Source organism: Pithys albifrons, chromosome 16 (genome assembly GCF_047495875.1).
Source record: "Pithys albifrons albifrons isolate INPA30051 chromosome 16, PitAlb_v1, whole genome shotgun sequence".
NCBI classification, from domain to species: domain Eukaryota; kingdom Metazoa; phylum Chordata; class Aves; order Passeriformes; family Thamnophilidae; genus Pithys; species Pithys albifrons.
The window spans coordinates 14157016-14178031 of NC_092473.1; the positions used below are offsets into that span (position 1 = coordinate 14157016).

The 21016-nt window shown below is 42.8% G+C and overlaps 1 protein-coding gene across 2 annotated transcripts in view; it reads left to right on the forward strand.

The window, feature by feature from the left end:
* USP22 (ubiquitin specific peptidase 22) overlaps positions 1-21016 on the forward strand; it is a 97364-nt gene that overhangs the window by 56951 nt on the left and 19397 nt on the right. For both annotated transcript variants that reach the window (XM_071571646.1, XM_071571647.1), the window contains one exon: positions 15799-15968. In XM_071571646.1, coding sequence (XP_071427747.1) covers positions 15799-15968 — 170 coding nt within the window. The remainder of the gene's footprint in view (positions 1-15798; positions 15969-21016) is intronic.

Sequence of the window (21016 nt, forward strand, 5' to 3'; positions counted from 1 at the left end):
GTCCTGCTCTTATTATCTCAATATTTGTTTGAATTTTAGACCCCCTTTCAGGAAGATCATGAGCTGATGTCACTCAGTGTGTGAGTTGTCCTGTTGATGTTCTCATTTCATGTCCCGGTTTTGCAGGGAGATGCTCTTAATGCTCATTGACAACCAAACTCTAAAAAGCATTTCTGATGAGAGCAGTAAGACTTTGTCATCTCTCCTCTCTCATCCTTCCCTCTTGGTGCTGCTCCTCAAGCAAAGGAGCTGTCACTACAATACCTGCTGCAGCTGGGGCAGACTCTCTTCCATCAGGGGACAACCTGACAGGTTTTCTCTTCCCCCTTGTGTTTGCTTCCCTGCAATTCCAGCCCCTCAGTTCTCCTGGGCACTCAGCCTGGTTGCAGAGTGTGCTCAGCTCATCCACTTGGCAGAAAACTGTGCTTTTTGGTGGTGGTGTTGCAAGGAACGTTCCTGTGTCCTGCACTCAGCAAAGGCTCTGGCACGTGCACAAAGCTGGCCTGGAAGTGGAGTGAGCCACAAAGTCAGGCTGAAACTCAAATCAAGCTCCTCAGGCTTTCAGGATCCTTTCTGAAGAAGGTCAATTCCTTCAGAAGCTGGGACTGGTGGTAATGTGACCTATATTGTTGCATATTTAGCTCAATATTTTTAAAATAAATATTACATAATCATGTGAAATCTTTCTTGTCTTCTAAGATATATCAGTTATATTTTTCAATTTACTTCTTCCTTAAAATCAATCCGTAGCAAGGCTGAAATCTGGATGAGCTGTTTGGCTTGTGCCATTTACTGTTCCTGCTGTGGATAAGCTCAAAGTTTATGGCTCTTCCTTTTACAGCCTTTACACACAGTCCCCTCCCCAAGAGAGAAAACAAAAGGATGTTTGTAAAAAGCTGATATAAAATGTTTGCATGTCTTTTGCTTTTATTATTGCAGGATAGTTGAAACTTGCAGGGCATGTATTTCAGCTTGTAAAGATTAGTGAAAGGAGGATTCAGATTCCCTTGACAAAGAACTTTTCCCCCAAGGGTTAGTCCTGCTGTCAAGTTAAAATGCCTGAACAAGTTGAAGTATAAACCAATTAACAGCTTGGGTGTGTTTGCTGTCATAGGAGTGGGGATTTGTATAGTTTAAGAATTCTTAAAAAAAAAGTATAAAAATTTTTTACTGATTTGACTTTTTTCCTTTCCCTGTAAAGCTTGTTTTGCATGTTTTGTTAGTGGGGAAATAAGAGCAGAGAGAGACACCAATGTATAGGCCTGTGTGTAGCTGCAATAAAATGAAATATTGCAGATGAAGAAATACTGACATAAGCATCAAACTCTGTGAAGGTGGAATTCTGATATCCAGGGGTATTTACATCACCTAAACCCCTGCAGACTGCACAAAGTTGAAACTGGTTGTATGTGAAATAAGCAGATTGCAGTTGGCAGTGAATTTTTCTGTTATCTTGGAAATTTGCCATTCCTCTTACTTGCATAGAAAATAATTTTGTAACTCCAGGTGGCTCTTGGGGATTGGAGGCAAAGGAGGATTCACTGTGAGTGTTTGCCCAACATGAAATTCCTTTGAGGACAGAGTTCTTGATCCAAGGCTTGGATCACATCCCAAACTTCTAATTCAAACCTGATTTTCTTCCTCTGGACTTCTTAGAAGTGGATCCATAGTTCTTACTGAACAAGACACATCTTTTTTAGTTTACAGACAGTGTTTCAATTTGATTTTCAGGTGAAACTTCTTCACTTGTATCCAGCTGGATAAAAGCACCCAAAAAAGGCTCTTTTTCCCCTCTTAGGTGCTGATTCCTCGTGTAAAATATTTGTGCTGACTCAATTATTTGTCTTGCCTCTCTCTCTAATGGTAATTCTTTTCCTGTGCTGTGCTTTCTTCACTGAGTCATTATGTAACTTCAGTGTGCAGTCACAACAGCAGCCTTTTAATAGAAAATGCACTTGGTGTCAGTGACTTTGTCAACTTCTGCTGGAACAGGTTTTTAAGGGAATAAGAGTTTCCTTATCAAGGAAAACAAAACAGCAACATGCAGCCAGAATTTGATTCTGTCCCTCTGAGCAAGATACCTTTAGATAAAGTATTTTTTCAGTTGTTTCAAAGTGAAGAAAATGTATCAGGGCATTTCTTTAAAGTGGTGTGTAAATGGCTTAAAAAATAATGCCAGCAGTGGGTGCTCACAGGAAAGCAGATGAGCCACAAGTGCTTGTCTTCTGCCTCTGCTGGAATGAAATGCAGACCTTGCCCTCCCTCAGCAGCAAACCCTGAGCCTGCCAGGGCTGTGCCCTCTTCTCCAGACCACACCCATGCCAGGCTGTAGAATCACAGAATCATAGAATGGGTTGGGTTGGAAAAGACCTCCGAGATCATAAAGTCCAACCCTTGATCCAACCCCACTGTGATCACCAGCCTAGGGCTGGTGATCACAGTGGGGTTGGATCAAGATGTGGTGGATTCTCACTCAGTGCCACATCCATAGAATCACAGAATCGATTGGGTTGGAAAAGACCTCTGAGATCATCAACCCTTGGTCCAACTCCAGTCCATTTACCAGATCATGGCACTCAGTGCCACGGCCAAGCTCAGGTTAAAAACTTCCAGGGATGGGGAATCCAACCCCTCTCTGGGCAGCCCATTCCAATGCCTGAGCACTCTCTCTGCAAAGAATTTTTTTCTGCTCTCCAACTTCAATTTCTCCTGGCAGAGCTTGAGCCCATCGTGCCCCCTTTTCCTATTGTTAACTCTCTCTGTCCATGCCGTGCAGTGATTCTTCAAAACCCAAAGCCTTGCTTGAATTGGAGGTGATATTTTCTTTGTGCAGTGGTGCAGCCAATGCAAAGTTACTTTCATAATCTCTAAGTCAAGAGCCAGATGAGGAGGTTCAGAATTAGCCTCTGTAGCTGCACTGATTATAGTCTTAACATGTGTGTGTTGTCTTGTCATGGACAGAAACTCATCCTTACCATGAGAATGTTTGTTTTCTTATAATAAAAGATCATGGAACAGTTTGGGTTGGAAGGGACCTTAAAGATCATCTCATTCCACCCCCTGCCATGGGCAGACACACCTCCCACCAGCCCAGATTGCTCCAAGCTCTGTCCAACCTGGCCTTGGACACTTCAGGGATGGAGCAGCCACAGCTTCTCTGGGCAACAATCCTAAAGAAACTTTCATTAACCGCTGTATTTTAACCTGATTAACTCGGTGTCACCACAGCAAGTGTGACATTTTCAACAAGGCCAGTCATCCCCATCTCAGTTTTGTTCTTTTGTGGATCACTTTTGGATTATATTTACTCTGACCTTCCATTCTGCTCTTTCGTATCTGCTTCCAGAGTTGGGTTTGTGTGGACAGAAGGTAGATACAGTATATACTGAAAGCAGGAATATGCATAAACAGCATGTGGCATGGTTTGTGTGTTGTGGATTGTTGGAAGAGCTCTGTGCCAGTTCATCAACAATAATTTGTGCATATTAATATATTTGGATGCATTTAATTTCACTGGCAGTTAGCCTGCTCCTTGAGTTATTAATTTGAGAAATCTGTTTTGAGGAAGGGGAAAAACTTGTAGGCAGCATATGGTGTGATATTGGGGGGAAAGGACTGCAGAGGGTGTGAATTTTGTGTTGTCAGTTTGGTGGGAGTACCTCTTGTTCCTTACGGGTGCCATCTGCACAGGGCACTCTTTGCAAGGCTCCTGCTTCTGTGCAGAGCACGCTGGAGCTCGCTGAGCTTTTCACTTGGGCTGCTCTGGGGGAGGGAAAAGGGAATATTTTATCCTGTGCCACCTTTTGAAGGATGTTATTTCGTATAAAGGCGCCTCTTTGCCATTTGCAAACGCCTGGAAGGCTCTGCAGGTTAACTGGCTTTTCCAGGCTGGAGTCTCCATGATCCGTATGGATCCTTCAGGTGTTTGGACAAACAGTTCCTGTTCTTTGCCTGCTACTGTTATTTTTTTCCATGTTGTGTGTCTTCTGTTTGTTCTCCCTGACCTCCCAGCAGTTAGGAGATTAATCATTATTTTTGTGCTCTGGCTTTTGGAACTTTAATATCTCAAATATTGCTTTGTAGGGTCTATGAGACAGGGCAGCTCCTGGTTTGGTTACCTGGTTGCTTTAGAAGCCTCTCTATAACTTTAGGCAAATTCTTGGAATTCATTCAGCTCTGTATATCTGAGTGATTGAGGAGCACCACAGTTGTGAGGGCTCTGGTTTCATTGGTAATTAAGGCATTTTGTGCAGTGCATACACTTATATATGACATTTCAAGTTGTGTTTTCTGCTGTGCAGAAACAGGTGCCTTTTTGTTTCCCAGCCTCCTGATGTGGCTGACTTGTTTCCACATCTCTGGTTGAAGGGGAGACGTGGCAAGAGGTTGGAATGAGATGATCCTTAAGGTCCTTTCCAACCCAAGCCATTCCAAGATTCTGTGATTCTTTCTCCTCCAACCAATTGATCTTTTTATGTTACAGGGATCAGATAATGCTTTGATATTTAATAGTAGCTGTGATTATGTCCAATGCCATATATAAAAGATGTTTTCTTCTCCTGTGTGTTTGAAAACTCGAGCTCCACATTGTGTGTGCCTTCCCCAGAGTTCACTCAGTGCTCACAGACCCTGTCAGAGACTGGATTAGGTGGAAGCACAACAGGCAAAATTTGTTCATTGGGTCTTGATGCACGAAGACAGGAATTCAGAGAAGTTGGGTACAAGTTCTGCTGCAGAACTGAATGTCTTTTTCAGCCTGACTGATTTCAGCTGAGGGACGTGCTTGCTGTGGATGATTCCATGCTGTGTAGCTCTGGGTTTGGAACATGCTGCATTGGTTTCTTCTTGAGACCCTCGAGAGAGAAAAACAATTCAGAGATGCAGGTGGTCAGTAAAAATGCTGAAATGTGAAATTACAGATGTAAAACCTGACATTTTCCATGCTCCTAGAGGAAAAAAAAAAGGCCTTTATTTTCAGAGTCCTTCTGGGTCCTTTTCCTGGGACGTGACTTACCAAAAGGTTCAAAACTGTTCTTGCACAATGCAGAGATCTTTGGCTGTAACTCCCCTTTAGACTTTATTGTGTCTGTGTATCTTCCATTTAATATTGCTGCAGGTCTCCAGCTCTGCTTTGCTGTGTTTGCATGGGTGATTCTGGAACACCAGAAGCATCAGGGGGCACTGCAGGGTCTCATCACTGAAGAGTTTTAAGACCAATTCAGGGAACTGTTTGTCAGGAATAGTATGGGTAGTGTTAATTCTGCTTTGAGGCACAGAGTTAGACCAGGTGGCTTCTCAAGATCTTCTGCTGCTCTTTCGTGTGATTTTAGTAGCAGATTCAGTGCTCTTTTCAGTGGTTTGGTCAAACCCCCTCACTTTGTTATGTTTTGGGAGCATGTATTTTAATTCAATTTAGAGGAAAAAGGTATTTGCAGTTCTTGCTTGAAACAGATCCTGCATTTACATGGGCCATATGAAAAATTAACCTTAAGAGGTTTGTTTGTTTGTATTGCCAGATATTTTAGGAATGCTGACTCATTTTACCAGGCCCAGGGTGTGCACACAGGAGCCAATTACCACCAAATCAGGAGGAGGAGAACTCAAAGGACATCAAGTGCTCCTGCCTCGTTTGTGTGCTTGGTCTTAACCCAAGCACGAAGCCACTGCAGGGTAATGACAGGCTGTCACCTCACAGCCTGCTTGGCTGTGCCCACACTGCTCAGGGAGATCACTTGCCTTACTTGAAGTGCTCTGAGCATGGAGAAAAAGAAATTAAAAGGAGCCTAAGTGATCAGTGCTCCTCCAGAGGATCAGGGACACACGGTGCTTGCACATCAGTGAACACACACAGCAACCACAGGTAAAGGAAATTATGAGGACTGTGCCCTAAGGCAGAGTGTGGAGAGTCCTCTGGGCTTGGAATGGCTCCTGTTTTGGCATCATTACTTTGGGAATTGGCTCAAAGATGTACATGTTGTAAGTAGAGTATAGAGAGTACTTAGTGTGCCTGGCACACTCTGTGCACCCAGGAGTCATTGTCTGGCTTGGGGGGTTGTTTCATCTGTGCAATAATAGTATAAAATGATACACTTCTGTTTGGTCATCCTCTGGGTAACTTGTTTGATCTCCTTGCTCCAAGGATGTCACTTTCTCTTGGGTTCTTCCAACAATAGGTGTGGAAAGGCTCAGCTCTTGCTCTGTGGAGGGCTCTGTAGTGAAGCCACCTTTGGTAGCCATTGCTTAGAGATGTCATTTTCCTCCAGAATCTGGTAAAATTAAGTGTAGCCTTTCTTGAGTCTCATTTCCATTTGTTGTTGGTTATTTCTTTATCATTACTAGAAGGTCTTTGCTTAAATAAGCTACAAACCTGGATTTTCTGTGCTGAATCCTTGGTCCAGGGCTGTGTCCATGTCACACAGTTGGTTTAAAATGGAGGTGCAGCACAACACAGAGACCCTGCTGGGCTCCTCCAGAATTGATTTATAACACTCTGGGGAGCTGCAAACTGAAATTTTTCTTGACACACACCAGCAGGTACGACACAAAGGAAATGAACTGAAATGACACAAAGGAAATGAACTGACATACCAGGTCTGGGTGATCTCTTTGCACTGTCCTCTGACTGGTTTTTGCATTACTCAATGGAGTGAGTGGTGCATTGAGCCACAAATGCAAAAGCTCATGCACAGAATCCCTGTGTAGCCTCAAAATGACATTTAGAAGAGTTACAGCCCTCCTTGTGGCAGCAGCTATTCCCTGTTCTCCATCCCTTCCTGAGTGGCAGCAGGGCAGGTAATTTTGGTTTCCAGAGCCGAGTGGTAGAAACAGGGATTACAGACATGAGGGCTGTGGCTGTTTCACTGCCCAGCCTGTGCTCTTGGACACCTTCCTGCTCTGGGAGTTGGTCACAGGGGATGAGGGCTGGCTGGTTTTGAGGGAGGCTGAGAGTTCCTGCAGTTCTGGCACTGCCCATCTGTCTGACCCAGGGTGTGAATCTGCTCAGGGGATCAAAGATTCATCACTGTCTGCAGGCAATGAGCTCATCTCAAGGTGAGGCTTCTGTCAGACAGGCAAGGTGAACCATTTCACTGTGGAGTTGGCATCAGATGGGCTTGGCTGTTGTGTGAAAATTCCCTCAACTTCCTGCTCCTGTTATAGAATCATAGAATGGATTGGGTTGGAAAAGCCCTCTGAGATCATCAAGTCCAACCCTTGGTCCAGCTGCAGTCCCTTTACCAGATCATGGCACTCAGTGCCATGGCCAAGCTCAGGTTAAAAACCTCCAGAAATGAGGAATCCACCCCCTCTCTGGGCAGCCCATTCCAATGCCTGAGCACTCTCTCTGGGAAGATTTTTTTCCTGATTTCCAACTTCAATTTCCCCTGGCAGAGCTTGAGCCCCCCTGTCCTATTGCTGAGTGCCTGGGAGAAGAGACCAACCTCCACCTGGCCAGAACTTCCCTTCAGGGAGTTCCAGACAGTGCTGAGGTCACCTCTGAGCCTCCTCTTCTCCAGGCTCAACACCCCCAGCTCCCTCAGCCTCTCCCCACAGCACTTGTGCTCCAGTCCCTTCTCCAGCCTCGTTGCTCTTCTCAGAGCTGGTCCATGTGGTTTGGATCAGTAACGTTGGTCTGAATGTGTGAGCAGTCACAGGGGGGAAAGTGGGAGGGGTGTGAGACCCCTCTGCTGAGCCAGGGTCACAGAGCTGCCTTTGGAACCACTCCAGCAACTGGCAGTCCCAAACTCCCTTGTTGCAATGTTTTCTAACTGTAAGACAATTATATTTAATATCTAATTAAATTTTACTTCTTGTGAGCTCAGTCTTTTTTTATTATAGCTTTGGTAGGTCACAAGAGTTAATTACAGTCCTCTTTGCTGTGGCCTGTAACATACTTGAAATTTGTCAGCCTGGCTGTTCCTCCACCAGCATTATCTGGTTTTAATTAATCGACTCAACCAGTGGGTTCTTCAGTTGTTTCTCCAGTCTCGAATATTAACTCTGTGCAAGTTTTCATTCATGTTCTTGATTTATCCCCAGTTTGCACAGATTTCCTTACAAAATGGGTGCTCAGTTCCAGATTGTCCAGCTGAGGTTTACCTGTCACCAGAGCAGAATGATCTCTGGGCCTTCTCATAGTCCTGTTAAGTGTCAAAGTGCTCTTTGTCTCTGAACTGAAGCTCAGGATTAAGTCATTTATACTGAGTTGCTGTAGCCATTGCTCCTTATTTTCTTTTTGTCCACTTAATATTTCTTGCTTCCTACTTCCCAATTGTTTTTATTGAATTTAATTGATTTCAGATAGTTTTCCCCTTTAACAAGTTGCTCTTGAATTATTGCTTTGTCTTCCAGTTGCATCTGCACTGCCTTGATGTGGTTTGTCCCTTCTCTAATTGTGTGTTGTGATGTCACCGAGCTTTTGTGTAAAAACAGTGATGCAATCAATTCCCTGTTAACTGAGAGGGGTGGGGACAAACTAAACGCTGGAAAAACATTATTGGTGTCTCAGTAAGTGCTGTTGTTTTCATTGTGGTGTGGATGAACAAGATGCTCCTCACAGACATGCTAGAAAAAATGTTCATCTCTGCTGGTGAGCTGCTACAAACCTCCCTGTGCGTTTATCTGACAACCTGATGGAGGTGGATTGTTGCTTATTGGTAACTTGTCATGGGGGTTTTTTTTGCATATTTTAACAGAGAAAAAGGATAAAAACATTGAGCTTTAATGGCAATCCTAACACAACATAAAGGATAAATCTGGAAAGGCTCCTATGAATGCTGAGGTCACTCCAGAACTGCCCAGTTGCACACAAATATGTCAGAAACTACAAATAAAAAGGACTTCAAGTTTCCATGTGGACCTGAATAAAGTCCTTGAACATGGTTTTAAGTGTTGGATTTAAGTCAAAACACTTAGGTGAGATTTTTCTTACAGACAGCAAAACTGGAAATATGAACTGACGTGTTGTTTTGGAATTTTTCAAACCACTCAAAGTCTGAAGGGTGGGGGATTAACTCTCTCCTTTAGGAAAGCAAACCCCACTGTTGGTCAGGAGTGAGTACCTTAAGAAAAACAAGTAAATGGCAAAGCATCTAGTTAAGGTCCCACCTGCATTCAGTTCATGGGCTGTATTTCCCTTTTGTTGTTTGTTTGGGGTTCCCTGTTTGGTTGGGTTGGTTTGTTTTGAGTTGTCACTTACCAGCTCTAAAGCAAATTGTGTCTGGGTCATTTCTCTAAATGGACTCACCAACCCGGTTTTGCCTCAGGGGGAAGTTGTGTTGATAGTTAAACAGGTCAGTAATGAGGATGAATTCCACTTACTCTGCAGTGACACACCAGGAGTGAGAACTTCGGGGTTTGGTGGTTCATCCATATAATTAGTCCTTGTCTTCTGGTGCTGGTGGTTCACGGGAGGAATAATGACAATATTCTGTTTCTTGCCACAGTTAATCATTTTGCTCTACATGTAACAGCTTCTGTAGCCGGACCTTGGGATTTTCAGCTGGAACAAACTTGAGGACAGTTTCCTTTTGTACACATAAGCAAATTTTTTGCTGTTGAGCAATCAGTTACTTCAGTAGTAATGGAAAAAAAATACAGTGATCCAGAGTCCTTCTGCTAGAAATTGGAAAGTTAAAGATGGGTTTTCATTTGGAATGCAAATATTTATTTTCCTGTGATACTTTTTTTCTTCCAGAAAGCCCTTTCTGGTGTCACTGCCTTTCTGCTGTGTAGGACTGGCTAAACTCATAGTTTCTGGTGCAGTGCATAATGCAGTGTGTCTAAAATAGTCCTGTTATTTATTTTCTCTCTGTTAACAGTTGTTTCTCATAGTCTTATGCTGGCTGGTTCTGTTCTCAGTGTCTTCCATATTATCAGGGCTTCTGAGAGGAAGGGGCTGGCTTTTATTTGACTTCTGTCAGTGCCAAATGAAGAAAATATTTGTGAAAACAGGAAAAATAAATCCAGATTTGTGTGGCAATATTACCTGAATACAATGTCCTCTGTCACCCTTCCAGCCTCCCTAAACTTCAGTGTTCTGTGAATCTCAATGCACACACCCATAAACATGAGATTTAACAGGTATTAATGGAGTGATACAGTGAAAGATTTATGTATAGAGTATAAGATACATGGAAAAATTGCAAATGTATCACAGATCTTATAAGGTTAAAAATGCTGCTCTGGAACTCTGTTCTGCCTTGGGATTTATAAGGCTTTGCCTAAAAGTCAGGGAGAGCAGAAGAGTGAGTGACACTCTGCAGGTTGTGACTGTTGGGGATGGAACAGCTCGAGGGGTGGGAGCTGCAGCTCAGGACGGTGCTTTTTTTCAGAAGGGATGGACAGAGATTCCAACAGCAGTGACTGACCTGGCAGCCCTGAATGGCTGGAGAAGAGGAGTCAGGGCAGAGGAATAAACAAACACAGGGCAACTTGAGCACGTTTTCACCTGGTTCAGCAGTAACTCCAAGAGGAAAGATCATTGCCCCAACTGTTCATTTCTTTGATCTGTCGTGTAATCCCTTCCTTGCTGTTGCTGTCAAAACTACTCTGTTGAAAAAAGATTTACTGATTAACTCATGTGAATCCATGAATTAATCTGGAGAGCATTTACTCAAGCAGTTGCCTCAACTTCCCTGCTGGGGATCCTTAAATCCCAAGGAAGAGGGTGATATAAGCAGCATGGTTGTAACTCCTTGTGCTGATCCCTGCAGGGCAGAGCAGGATAACCCCTGGGGACTGGGGCAGGTGTTTCCACTGGGAATGGAGGTGATGGGGCTGTGAGATGAGGGAGGGTCAGGCCAAGGAGGAGATGCCATGGCAGGAGGGCTGGAGCTGCACCCTTGGTGTCCTCACCTTGTGGCTCAGCATCGCTCAGAGGGAGTGCTCTTGTCACCTTGTGCTGTTCTTTGGTGGCACTGGGTTTGTGAGAGCTCCAAGAACACTTGTGGTTCATCCATTATTTTTATGTATCTGCATTTCACCATTTCTTTTTCATCCATTTGACTGAATTGCTTTAGTCTAGTCTTCCAAAGCCACGTACCTATTCCCTTCCTAGTCCCTTTTCTTGGTCAGTGAGGGGTTTTTCCTCCCCCCACCCTGGATAGTTTTTATTTTTCTGATAGATTGCATGTTCTGTGTGTGCTGGAGGTAGATCCATTGAATTGCTCAGTAAGTTTTTAAGATCATGTGGTTGAAATGTTCTCATTTAATTTGGCTGTGGCAAAAGTTCCTGTAGCTTTGTTGTCAAAATAATTTAATACCTTAGTATGTTACTGGAAGTTTGTAAAAAATGTTCTGTAAAAGCCTCTGAAAAAAACTGTTCTAATACATTCACCTGAGTATTCCCAATTCTGCAGTTATTGTGATTCTGGCCACTGAGAAAGGATGCTCAGCTGAAGTGGTGGGGAATAAACTCCCCAAAATTCATTGTTGGGGGTTTTTTTGATATCTCAACTGGCATCACATTTTCCTGTGTAGACTTGTACCTTCACATCTCGGGACACTGCTGCTTTCTGAAATGAGTATTTTTGTGTTACCAGTTCAGAAGGGATTATCTTTTCACAATAATTGCTGTCAGTAACCCCATTAGCAAAACTGCTGCTCCTGGTGTGCAGGTGGAACAGAATTGTGTTGTTCTGACTGGGCCAGTGTTTGGAACACATCCATTCTCATAATGCTCTGTGTGTTCTGCACCAAAACATGAGGGCTGAGAGTTTGAGTTTAGTTTTGGGTGCTGAGAACTAGAGCAGTTCTCTCTGGAAATACATTTTCAGAGAGCTGCTCTTAGATGATGTTGCCAACTCCTGTTGGATGAACATAGGTTGGAAACCCAAAATTATTCTAGAAATCATCCCTGCTGTACTGCACTGTTTGTTTCCAAGGGTTATGTTGAACTCTAAATATTTCAGTGAGCTCTTCCTCAGCTTGCACTGACCTGTGATTCTGTCTGATGGAGCTGCAGGGAAACATCAACACCAGGTGGGGGACTGGGAGGGCTGGGGGTAGGAGACAAAAACTGCTCTAAGGTGTTGCCAACCTGTCCTTGTTGTATAAAGGATCTTGAGCTGGCTGTGCTTCAGAGCTTCTGAATGGTCTGATTGTCTCACCAAGGTGAATTTTATGGTGACCAATGTTCTTGCTTCCAGAACCTTCATCCAAATGTATCACAGGCTGCTGTGTGGTATCATTTGTTCAAACTGATTTGTTTGGTGTCTTTCCTATCCCAGCATGAATCCTGGGCTTGGAGACAAACAGAACCTCTCTTAGGAGGGCAAGATTGAGTCTTCTGTGTTTTGTATTCTGTGTGGCCCTCTCATCTCCCTGCTTCCCCACCTTTAACAGCTGTACAGTTGCATTTCACAGAGAAGTGGTATCTCCTTATCTTGTCTTGGATTTTCCACCTGTCCTGCGAGGGGGGACTGGCAGGACCAGGTTCTGGATCTCCCTGTGCCCAACGAGCCTTGTCACCACCCAGTGCTGCAGAGATGGTGCTTGGAGCTCTGGGACAAACAGAGAAGATGGAAGAACTGAAGCTGACCAAGGTAAGCCAGCTGTTTAGAGCCCAGACTTGAGAGTGAATGTGCAAAGAATTTCCCAGCTGGGTTTCCCTGTGCTCAAGGCATTGCAGAAGTAGATTTCTTGCTGTTTGCTTATGCTCTGCCAGCCCAGCTTGTGACAGAGCAAGAGCAGTGGTTGTTGTACTCCATGTGTGATGATTAAAGGGTATTTACTTCTTTTTTTATGGTTACACCATATATGACAGTTTTGTCTTGACAGCAACATTAATTCATCTGCGTCAGAGTAAAACTGCTTTTCTGTTCACTGCACTTACCACAAGAGCACACATCTGTCTGTAGAACATCTTAAAGACCTCACTGGTTGCTCTTGCTCACTTCAGAAACAGCTCATAAGAAACAGAAATAAAGATAATACTAAGATGTTTGCAGAGTACCAGAGCTTTATTATTGGGATCCTGTTGGCAGTCCTTAGACAGTCACTCCTCTCCACCAATCCTGTCCTCTCATCAGGTGCTGGTGGAGGCCACTGGTGGTGCTGGCAGAACTGAACTGCTGCATGTGAGGTTTTGGCACACTTATTTCCCCGTTAATTTATGACCCACATGTTGCAATCCTTGACTCTTCCAGCTAAACATTGCCAGGCTTTATTAGTGGGGAGGGATTAGGTGTGGCAGGCACAGATCTTTTACATTCTCAATATATTTTTGATCAGAATGCTGCATAGGCTTAAATGTTTAGCTATTTTTCTTTCCAATAAAACTCATTTTTTCCCATAAAAGTTAAGCACAAGAGGATGTGTTATGCTGAGTTCTGTCAGCTCTTTAGTTTAAGTACATCAAATTCTGATGTTTTCCAGTGTGCTGCAATTAGTTACCTGGGCTGTAGTTCAGTGCCTTATACTGTTGTTTTAAGGCATCAATACCTGTTTTCTTTCAAACATCAGTTTGAGACAGTAAAGCAGCTGCAGTCATTGCTCCCACAAGGATAAGATTGATGTGTGCTCCTTTACTTTTTCCCTTTTCTTCCAAGTAAGTTCTCGTGTTTTGCCACAAATCACCACTTTTCTGATTTTTATTGGGGTTTGGAGTATTCACATTTCAGCCTTGTCTGTTTTGCAGGTTGCTTTGTCTCAGTTCACTCAAGTGAAGTCACAGCACATGAATCACTCCATTTAGATCCATGAAAAACTGACACCAAGCAAGCAGAGCCATCCAAGAGCCTTCTGAGTTTGACACCTGTAACTTGTCTTCTGGTGGCAACTTTTGAGGAAGATTTGATTCTTGTGCTCACAGGGAAAGACAGTCCAGCCACAGGCATGTAATAAATGATGCTTAATAAATGATTCCAAAAAGCTGCCTTTACGTGTTTGCTTTTGTGACTGCCCTGTTAGATACCAAAAAGAAGAGTTTTAAGGTGAACCTCTTGATTTACTGCTGGTTTTCCACTAGTTTTCTGTGCTGAACAGGCTGACTTTGAAATCTGGCGTTAACCAGAGGGAGAAATAGGGAGAGACTCTGCAGCTTCCCGAAATACCCTGCATGTGAGGGAGCCTTCCAGCCTCCTGTGTGCACAGGCTGTGATTTAAATAAAACCAGTCCAATTTAAATGGCAGAAAACCAGGGGAGAGGTGGGCAAGAGGTACCAACCAAACGTTTCTCCACTTGCACAGCACGAACACCCTCCTGTTGTGACGTTGTTTGCAGAGACCAGACTGGGCACTGAAATAGGATTGTGTTCCAAGCTAAAGCCTCACTCTGTATTTCAAGCTGCTCCAACAAATTAACTATTTAACACTCTGCTAATGTTGTGCACACACTTATTGCCTCCCAGCATGAAAATAAATAATTGCAATAAGCTGCTGCCCAGTAGAAGTCACTGTAATATAATGAGAAACTTTGTCCTGTGAGTAAACAGAAGGAACAGGAAGCTGTTGGAAGGAGGTTCATGTTGGGTTAGAGCAGGAGAAACAAATTTAGGAGTGCTCTGTGTCCGTGCCTTGAGCTCAGTGTGCAGTTCCAGCTGGTGTAGTGCTGATTCTCCTCGGTATCGTAGCAACTGGACCACACCTCCTGCTGCAGGAGGCTAAAGAGCCCTTTGAGCACTATCTGCTGTTCTGCAAGGGAACTGCACCACTTCTCATTACCACAGCACTGCCAGCTGATAATTCCGTATTTTTTTCACCCCATGGAATGACAAGGAAATTCTTCGTTATCTGTCAAGTAATATTGTTTTTTCTTTCGATGTTTCTGTAGTATTTCTATTTATATTGCAGGAGAGGACTCTGTTAATTTTATATCAATACCAGAATTGTATCTATTGCTGCATTTTATCTCATTTCAAAGTAAGTTTTTGACTAAAAATAAGCATTCTTGTCCACCTGATGCTCTTCTCGTTTAGCACTCCTGTATGGTGGTATTATGTTAACATTTTTGAAGAATACTCAAGGATTTGAGCATGTTTTTCTTCTCACTTAGACTTTGCAAATGACTGAAAAGCTTTCCCCACTCCTAACCTCTCTTCTGTTGTGCAACAAAAGAGCTTTCCTTTAAGCATCTTGGTTTCCAAGCACAAGAAATCGTCTCTGGGCATTACTGAACATTGACTTAAGGTGTGATGAATCCTCTTATGCCAACTTGAATTTTTGATGTATGCTGTAGATTAATGTTTAATTTACCTAAAATGTGTGTGGAATTAGTGTTGTTCACTTGCTCTTTTAAGGTGTTTTGTTCAGATCTTGGGGTTTATATGACCAAAAAAAAATCTGCTAAGTCTACATTGGACTTGGTTTGTCAGGGCTGTTCCCTTTGCTGCCTGTCCTAGAAAGATGATTATTGCATTATAACAGAATAAAACTTTTATTCTGGTTTCATGACCTGCATGAGGGAAAGCCTTTTAAATGAGAACTTACTTATTGATTTATTTAAATGCATTGGGTTCTTACTCTGGTGACTTCCCAGGTGTTGTCACTGCTCTTTGGCATCAGCTCGGGGAGGATCATGTTTTGGTGACGTGGCAAAACTGCCCTGGCAAAATAATGGTGGTGTTGTACTTTGGGGGTTCCTTATTTCTGAGAATTCAAGAAACAAATCCTAGTGTAGTTCAGAGAGATTCTCCAGCTCCTTGTGACTCAAGTACAACAAAACTAATGGCCTTCCTAAACCACGATAAAACTGTCCTTGGAGCTGTGGCAATATTGTGAAAACTACATAAAAATGCAAATACACCATTTTGTTAACTCCATAATGCTGATGCATCCCCTCCCCCTTTTCTGTCTTTATAGGTCTACGAGGGCTAATCAATCTTGGGAACACATGTTTTATGAACTGTATTGTCCAGGCACTTACCCACACTCCACTGCTGCGAGATTTCTTCCTCTCCGACAGGCACAAATGTGAAATGCAAAGCCCCAGCTCATGTCTGGTCTGTGAAATGTCTACGCTCTTTCAGGAGGTGAGTGGTGTCTGCCACAAAGCTTCACCTTTCCACAGGTGCTGTTTCTTACCCCAAAAGGAATTGTGTTCTCTTTGCAAATACAAAAGGAATGCAAGTCGTGTTTCCCCTCAAGGTGTAGCAAAGCAGAGCAGAGCACAGTGAGACCCTACTGGCAAAACCTCCCAGCTGCTGGGAAGGAAACTAATGGCCTTTTATGGCCTATTCTGAAGTCACCCTTGTTTAGGCAAAGGTGGTTTTGGAAATAATTACAGTGCTGCCTGCTCTTCTGAGACTGATCTGCGAGTCTTTGCTCTTAAAGCTGAGTGTGTGCTTTAATTAAAGGTGCAAGTTGTAACTGGAAAATATGTCACGGGCTCTTTGGGTGATAATGGGAGTGAGAATAAAGCAGGAGTGTGTAGCCTGGTGGTTTAAGGCACTGGGTTATGTAGGTCTGTATGAATATTTTAAAGATCTCCATTCAATGCTTTCTCACAGGCAGAAACATCTTTGCTGTCACCTCTGCCTTGCAAACCCAGTGATGGGCAGGAAGGAGATGTAGAAAAGGGAACGTGTTGCTGTAATTTGTATCTTCCCTGTACAAGCTGCTGCTCTTTCCTTTCCCATTCAGGTGATTGGCTTTGTCCTGTGTCTGTTTCTGTAGGTCTGTATGAGACAGGCACAGGCTTTTGCTTAATAAATAGGCAAAGAGCTTTATTAACACTCTTATTTTCACATGAGCAATGTAAGGACTGTGGCTACCCCTGGGCTTTTAGTTTTAAGATGTCTTTAAAAACAAACAGGTTCAGTTCTGTACCTTTCCCTCACTGAAAGATCTGCTTTCTTGGTAAGTAAAAATAAAAGCAACCAAAAAAAACCAAACAAAACCCCACTGTGGTCTGTGCTGTCCTGGAGTATTTAAGATTCTGGAGCTGTTGGTACCCAGAGCAGGTTTTCTGTGTATGGAAGTTTGTTCTGACAACCTAAACCAACCTAAAATAGCTTTACCTTTACCTTGAGATTTTCAGTTTGGTTTTACTCCTGTCCTTTTTTCACCAGAGATGATTCTTTTTGGTCACTGCAGGTGAGTTAAACACATATGGAAAGTAAAGCCCCCCCCCTTAGCCATTCTAGTTGGAAGTTCTTTTCTGCTCATACTCAGCACTGCAGAGAATTTGCAACATTTCATGCTGCTTATCAGTCATTAGTTGCACATTATGTTTCTTACTTTTCTTTCTATTTTTCAATTGTTCCCCAGTCTGTCAGGAAAGGAGGTAAAAACAAAAGGCAGGCAGACCAATAGGTAGCAGCTGCAGGATTATTGAAAACAGATGTGCAGTTAAATGGGGAAATACCACAATGCCTAGATAAAAAAATCAGCTGTGGTATAGAAATAACAGTTTCTGTACACTGTTAATAGGGAAACCTATTTGCTTATTTTTTTAAAAAAGGAACTATTATAATCTTTATATCCTTTCATCAAATTGTGATACAAAATCTCATGCTGATGAATATCACCACACTCTGCTTACACACACACATTTTTAAAAAATCCCTTGGGAGAGGGAAATGAGTGTTACATTACAGATTGAGAGGCTGGAGGAAAGATCAAGACTCTGTAGGTAATGATTTTTGTTTCCATTTTTGTGTGTGGAGCCCTGTTGATGGCCTGGGATGGCTTTTGTTGGACTGTGAGCATGGGACAAAGGACAGGCTGTTACCAAAATGAGGCTTAAACTCAGCATTTGCTTAGTTTCAGATGTAATGGAGTTTAATTTCACACACAACTTTGGGAAGCTCAGCCTTTGTTTTTCCCAATCAAAATCCATGCCTATTCTTGTCTTAATTCTATTAATGAATGTTGTGCCATGTGGGGGGATATGGATGAGGGAACAGCCATGTCTGTGAGATCAGGCTGTGGAGGCAGCAGCAATACTGTCCTTATTCCATGTTCAGTGCTTCAGCCTTGTGCTGTGGGAGGACACAAAAAGCCACTCAACCTCCTGCAAGTAAAAGCAGAGCTTAGTCCTCATAAGCAAAGCTTTAGGGTCTGTGACCAACTTGGTATTTTTAACTCATCAGCAGTAAATACCTTGTTCTGTTTATGGCTCTGTCAGCACCCCTTGTAAAATCCTGTTCCCAGTGAGTTTTAATTTCTCTGTATTCAGAATTAAAATTAAAATCTTGCATTTTTGGGGCAAACTGGTGATGTTTCATGTCCCAGCTCTCTGCAGCAGTTACGATGGAGGTTCCTGTGCTGCCTTTGCAGAGCTGAGCTCTGAGTGAAGCAAAGCAAACCATTGGAGATCTCAGTGCTCTGGTTGAGAATTCCTGTGTAATTGAATTACCAGGCAAACTTCCATTCAGGTTCTGTCTTGTTCCTACGTAGCTTTCCCACTCGGATTAACTGTGTGGTTATCCCAAGGCATCTCACCCAGGGACAACCAACCAGGGCAAGGGTTAACTTCATCTCCCCTCCACCCTTCTTTTCTGAAGGTGTGATCTTAGGCAAATGGAATGCCAGGGGATCTGGTGAGTGCTGAGTGGGAGCTCTCCAGGAGAGAGAGAGACTGTTTTGAACATGAAATAAAACTTTTACTACACAGAAATATGCAAGTTTTGCTCTGTTGCTTCTTAAACAGAAAACGCTTGTCCCTCTTGTGTTTAAGATCATGTAATTATATAGGCTGAGTGATTGTGATAAATGGGAAACTACAAACCTCTTCCACCTTGAAGTAGGTTGGTGGTGAGTAATGAGGATCAGATGGTTCTCAGGACTGAGGACTTTTTTTCCTCGTAGCTTTTCTTGCAAATATGCCAGAAATGGATCTCTGTTTGTTTTAAAATTTTCTGACTCCATGAATTAACATTCTCATTTGTGCTACTTAAAACCTGTTTCTCAATAGAACCATGGCATGACTTACACTGCATAGGAAAAGGAGTGAAGAGGATTTGGGAAAAACAGATAGTGGTGAAACTGGATGGAGGGCAGAGAGAACAGACAGAATATGTTCATTGAGCCTTTTGGCTGAAAGGGTTTGTGCACTCCTTTTTACCTGATGCTATTTGTGTTTTAGTTTTGCTTCAACAATGAAAATTAATTTCAGGATGGTCCACACCACGAAGTTTGTCTAAATCCTTCCCAGAATGACCACTCAGGAAGGTGGGATTAGTGGATCTGTCTCCCTGTGCTCTGTGACTGGAATAGCAGGAACACCTGGAACAGAGAAGGCAGTGCATCCACTCAGAGCTGGAAGGAGCAAACCCTTCTTTTTCCCATCATTACTCGTCCTCCTGAGCCCATCACAGGCACTGCAAAACTACAGGAAGAGCTGAGAAGTGAGGGCAAAAAGGGAAAAGAATAAGATGATTTATGGCTTTGATATCTGAAGATGGTACTGTTGAAGTGGGTTATGTATAAAATAAGTTACAACAAAGGTACAAGAGGGAAAAAATGTAGTTAATGCTCTTTACATAGTCAGAGGCCTTTCATTTTGGCAGAGTTTGTGCTGATTTAGTAAAACCTTTTCTCTGAAATAAGTGTAGAACATACAGAGTTCATGCAAGCAAAATTAGTTTTGCGACTTCTTGAACCTCTTTGGGAAACCTCCAGAAGGTGCTGCCTTATTCTGAAAGGTTCATGTGTTACCCACTCCCTCCATCCAGTGGAAATTGCCAGAATGTTTAAAGTCTCCATTGAGAACCAATTTCCAAGAGGAGGATTTAACTTCTCAAATGGGACTGGAACCTGGTACAGGAATCCTGCCTATAAATTCTTAATTACAAATCTCATAGAGACTGTTTAGTTGGTACATCTGCAGGATAAATCAAATTTCTCTGTTTATTCACACAATTTGGAAACTTCTGTGCACGTTTTTGGCAGGAGAAGGAGGAAGTACAGATGTGCATGATGGAGTTTGGTTTTGTTGTAAAACCTTACTGGTGCCTGTATATTTTTGGTAACAATAATGCAAATTACAAAGCCTAAAATCTTCTAAATCCCCTGTGGATTCTTCTTTTTAGAGCCCAAGAGCAAGTGTTTTAAGTGGAAAAACAAAATTGCTTGGTCTGTGTGTAAGAATGGAGGCTTTGGATCCAGGTTTGGTTTTGCCTTCCCTTCTCCCCTTTTTTTTCCTGGAACAGCAATTAAACAGTGTATTACCCAGCACCTGCAAATTGCTCAAACTAGTTCTCTCCAATGTAAACAACTGATACTGCAGAATTGAAAGCAAACCTGAACAAAAAAAATATGTTTAAATTATGTCTGGTACAGTTTTACCATTGAAGTGCTTTAAATGTGACTGGCAAATACATCATTGTTTGTATTTGCACACTTCACTGAAAAAGTTGGTGTAATAGTGCTGGAATAAGACTTTACATGGAATTTTTTTTTCCTTTTTGTGGATTGGAACAGCTCTGATAGGCTGCTCTTCCCAGCAGCGAGGAAATGACGGAGATGGGCTGGATTTTTTTATACATTCCAGTTAAAATCCAGCTCCTGAATGTGCTCAGATTCTTCTGTTTCAATTTATATCTGTTAGAGCTGTGAAGCTTTTCCCCTCCCCACATTCTTCCCAGGCAGGTTCCTAATTTCTGTGTGATAATAATTAATAATTTGATAAAGCTTCTTGTTAGATTCCTCTCATCCTGCTGAAGCACCAGAGAATGTGAAATCTGCTGGCAGGTCTCGTGTCTGCAGTGGAGTAATTACACAGAGTGCTGCTGGTTACAATGACCAGAGAGCTCTGGGACTAATTGTAAGGAGTGACAGAACAGGGAAGTTTTATTGCTGCAGTTCCCTGAATTATGTTGAGCAGCAGCTGCATCAGCAGATTTCAATTACCACCCTCCTGCTCCAGCCCCTCGGTGTCATCCTCGCTGGCATCACAGTTAACTATTGATCCCTGTATTTATAGAAGCATTTCCTGGGGTTTGGCTGCAGAGCTGTAGCCTCTTGTTTGGAAAAAGCATTGCTTGCAAGGAAGAAATGTCTTTGGGAGGAAATATGTAGAAAATTATACAAATATGAGGACTGGATGGGAAGATCATGGTGCCTTTTGCCAACCTGT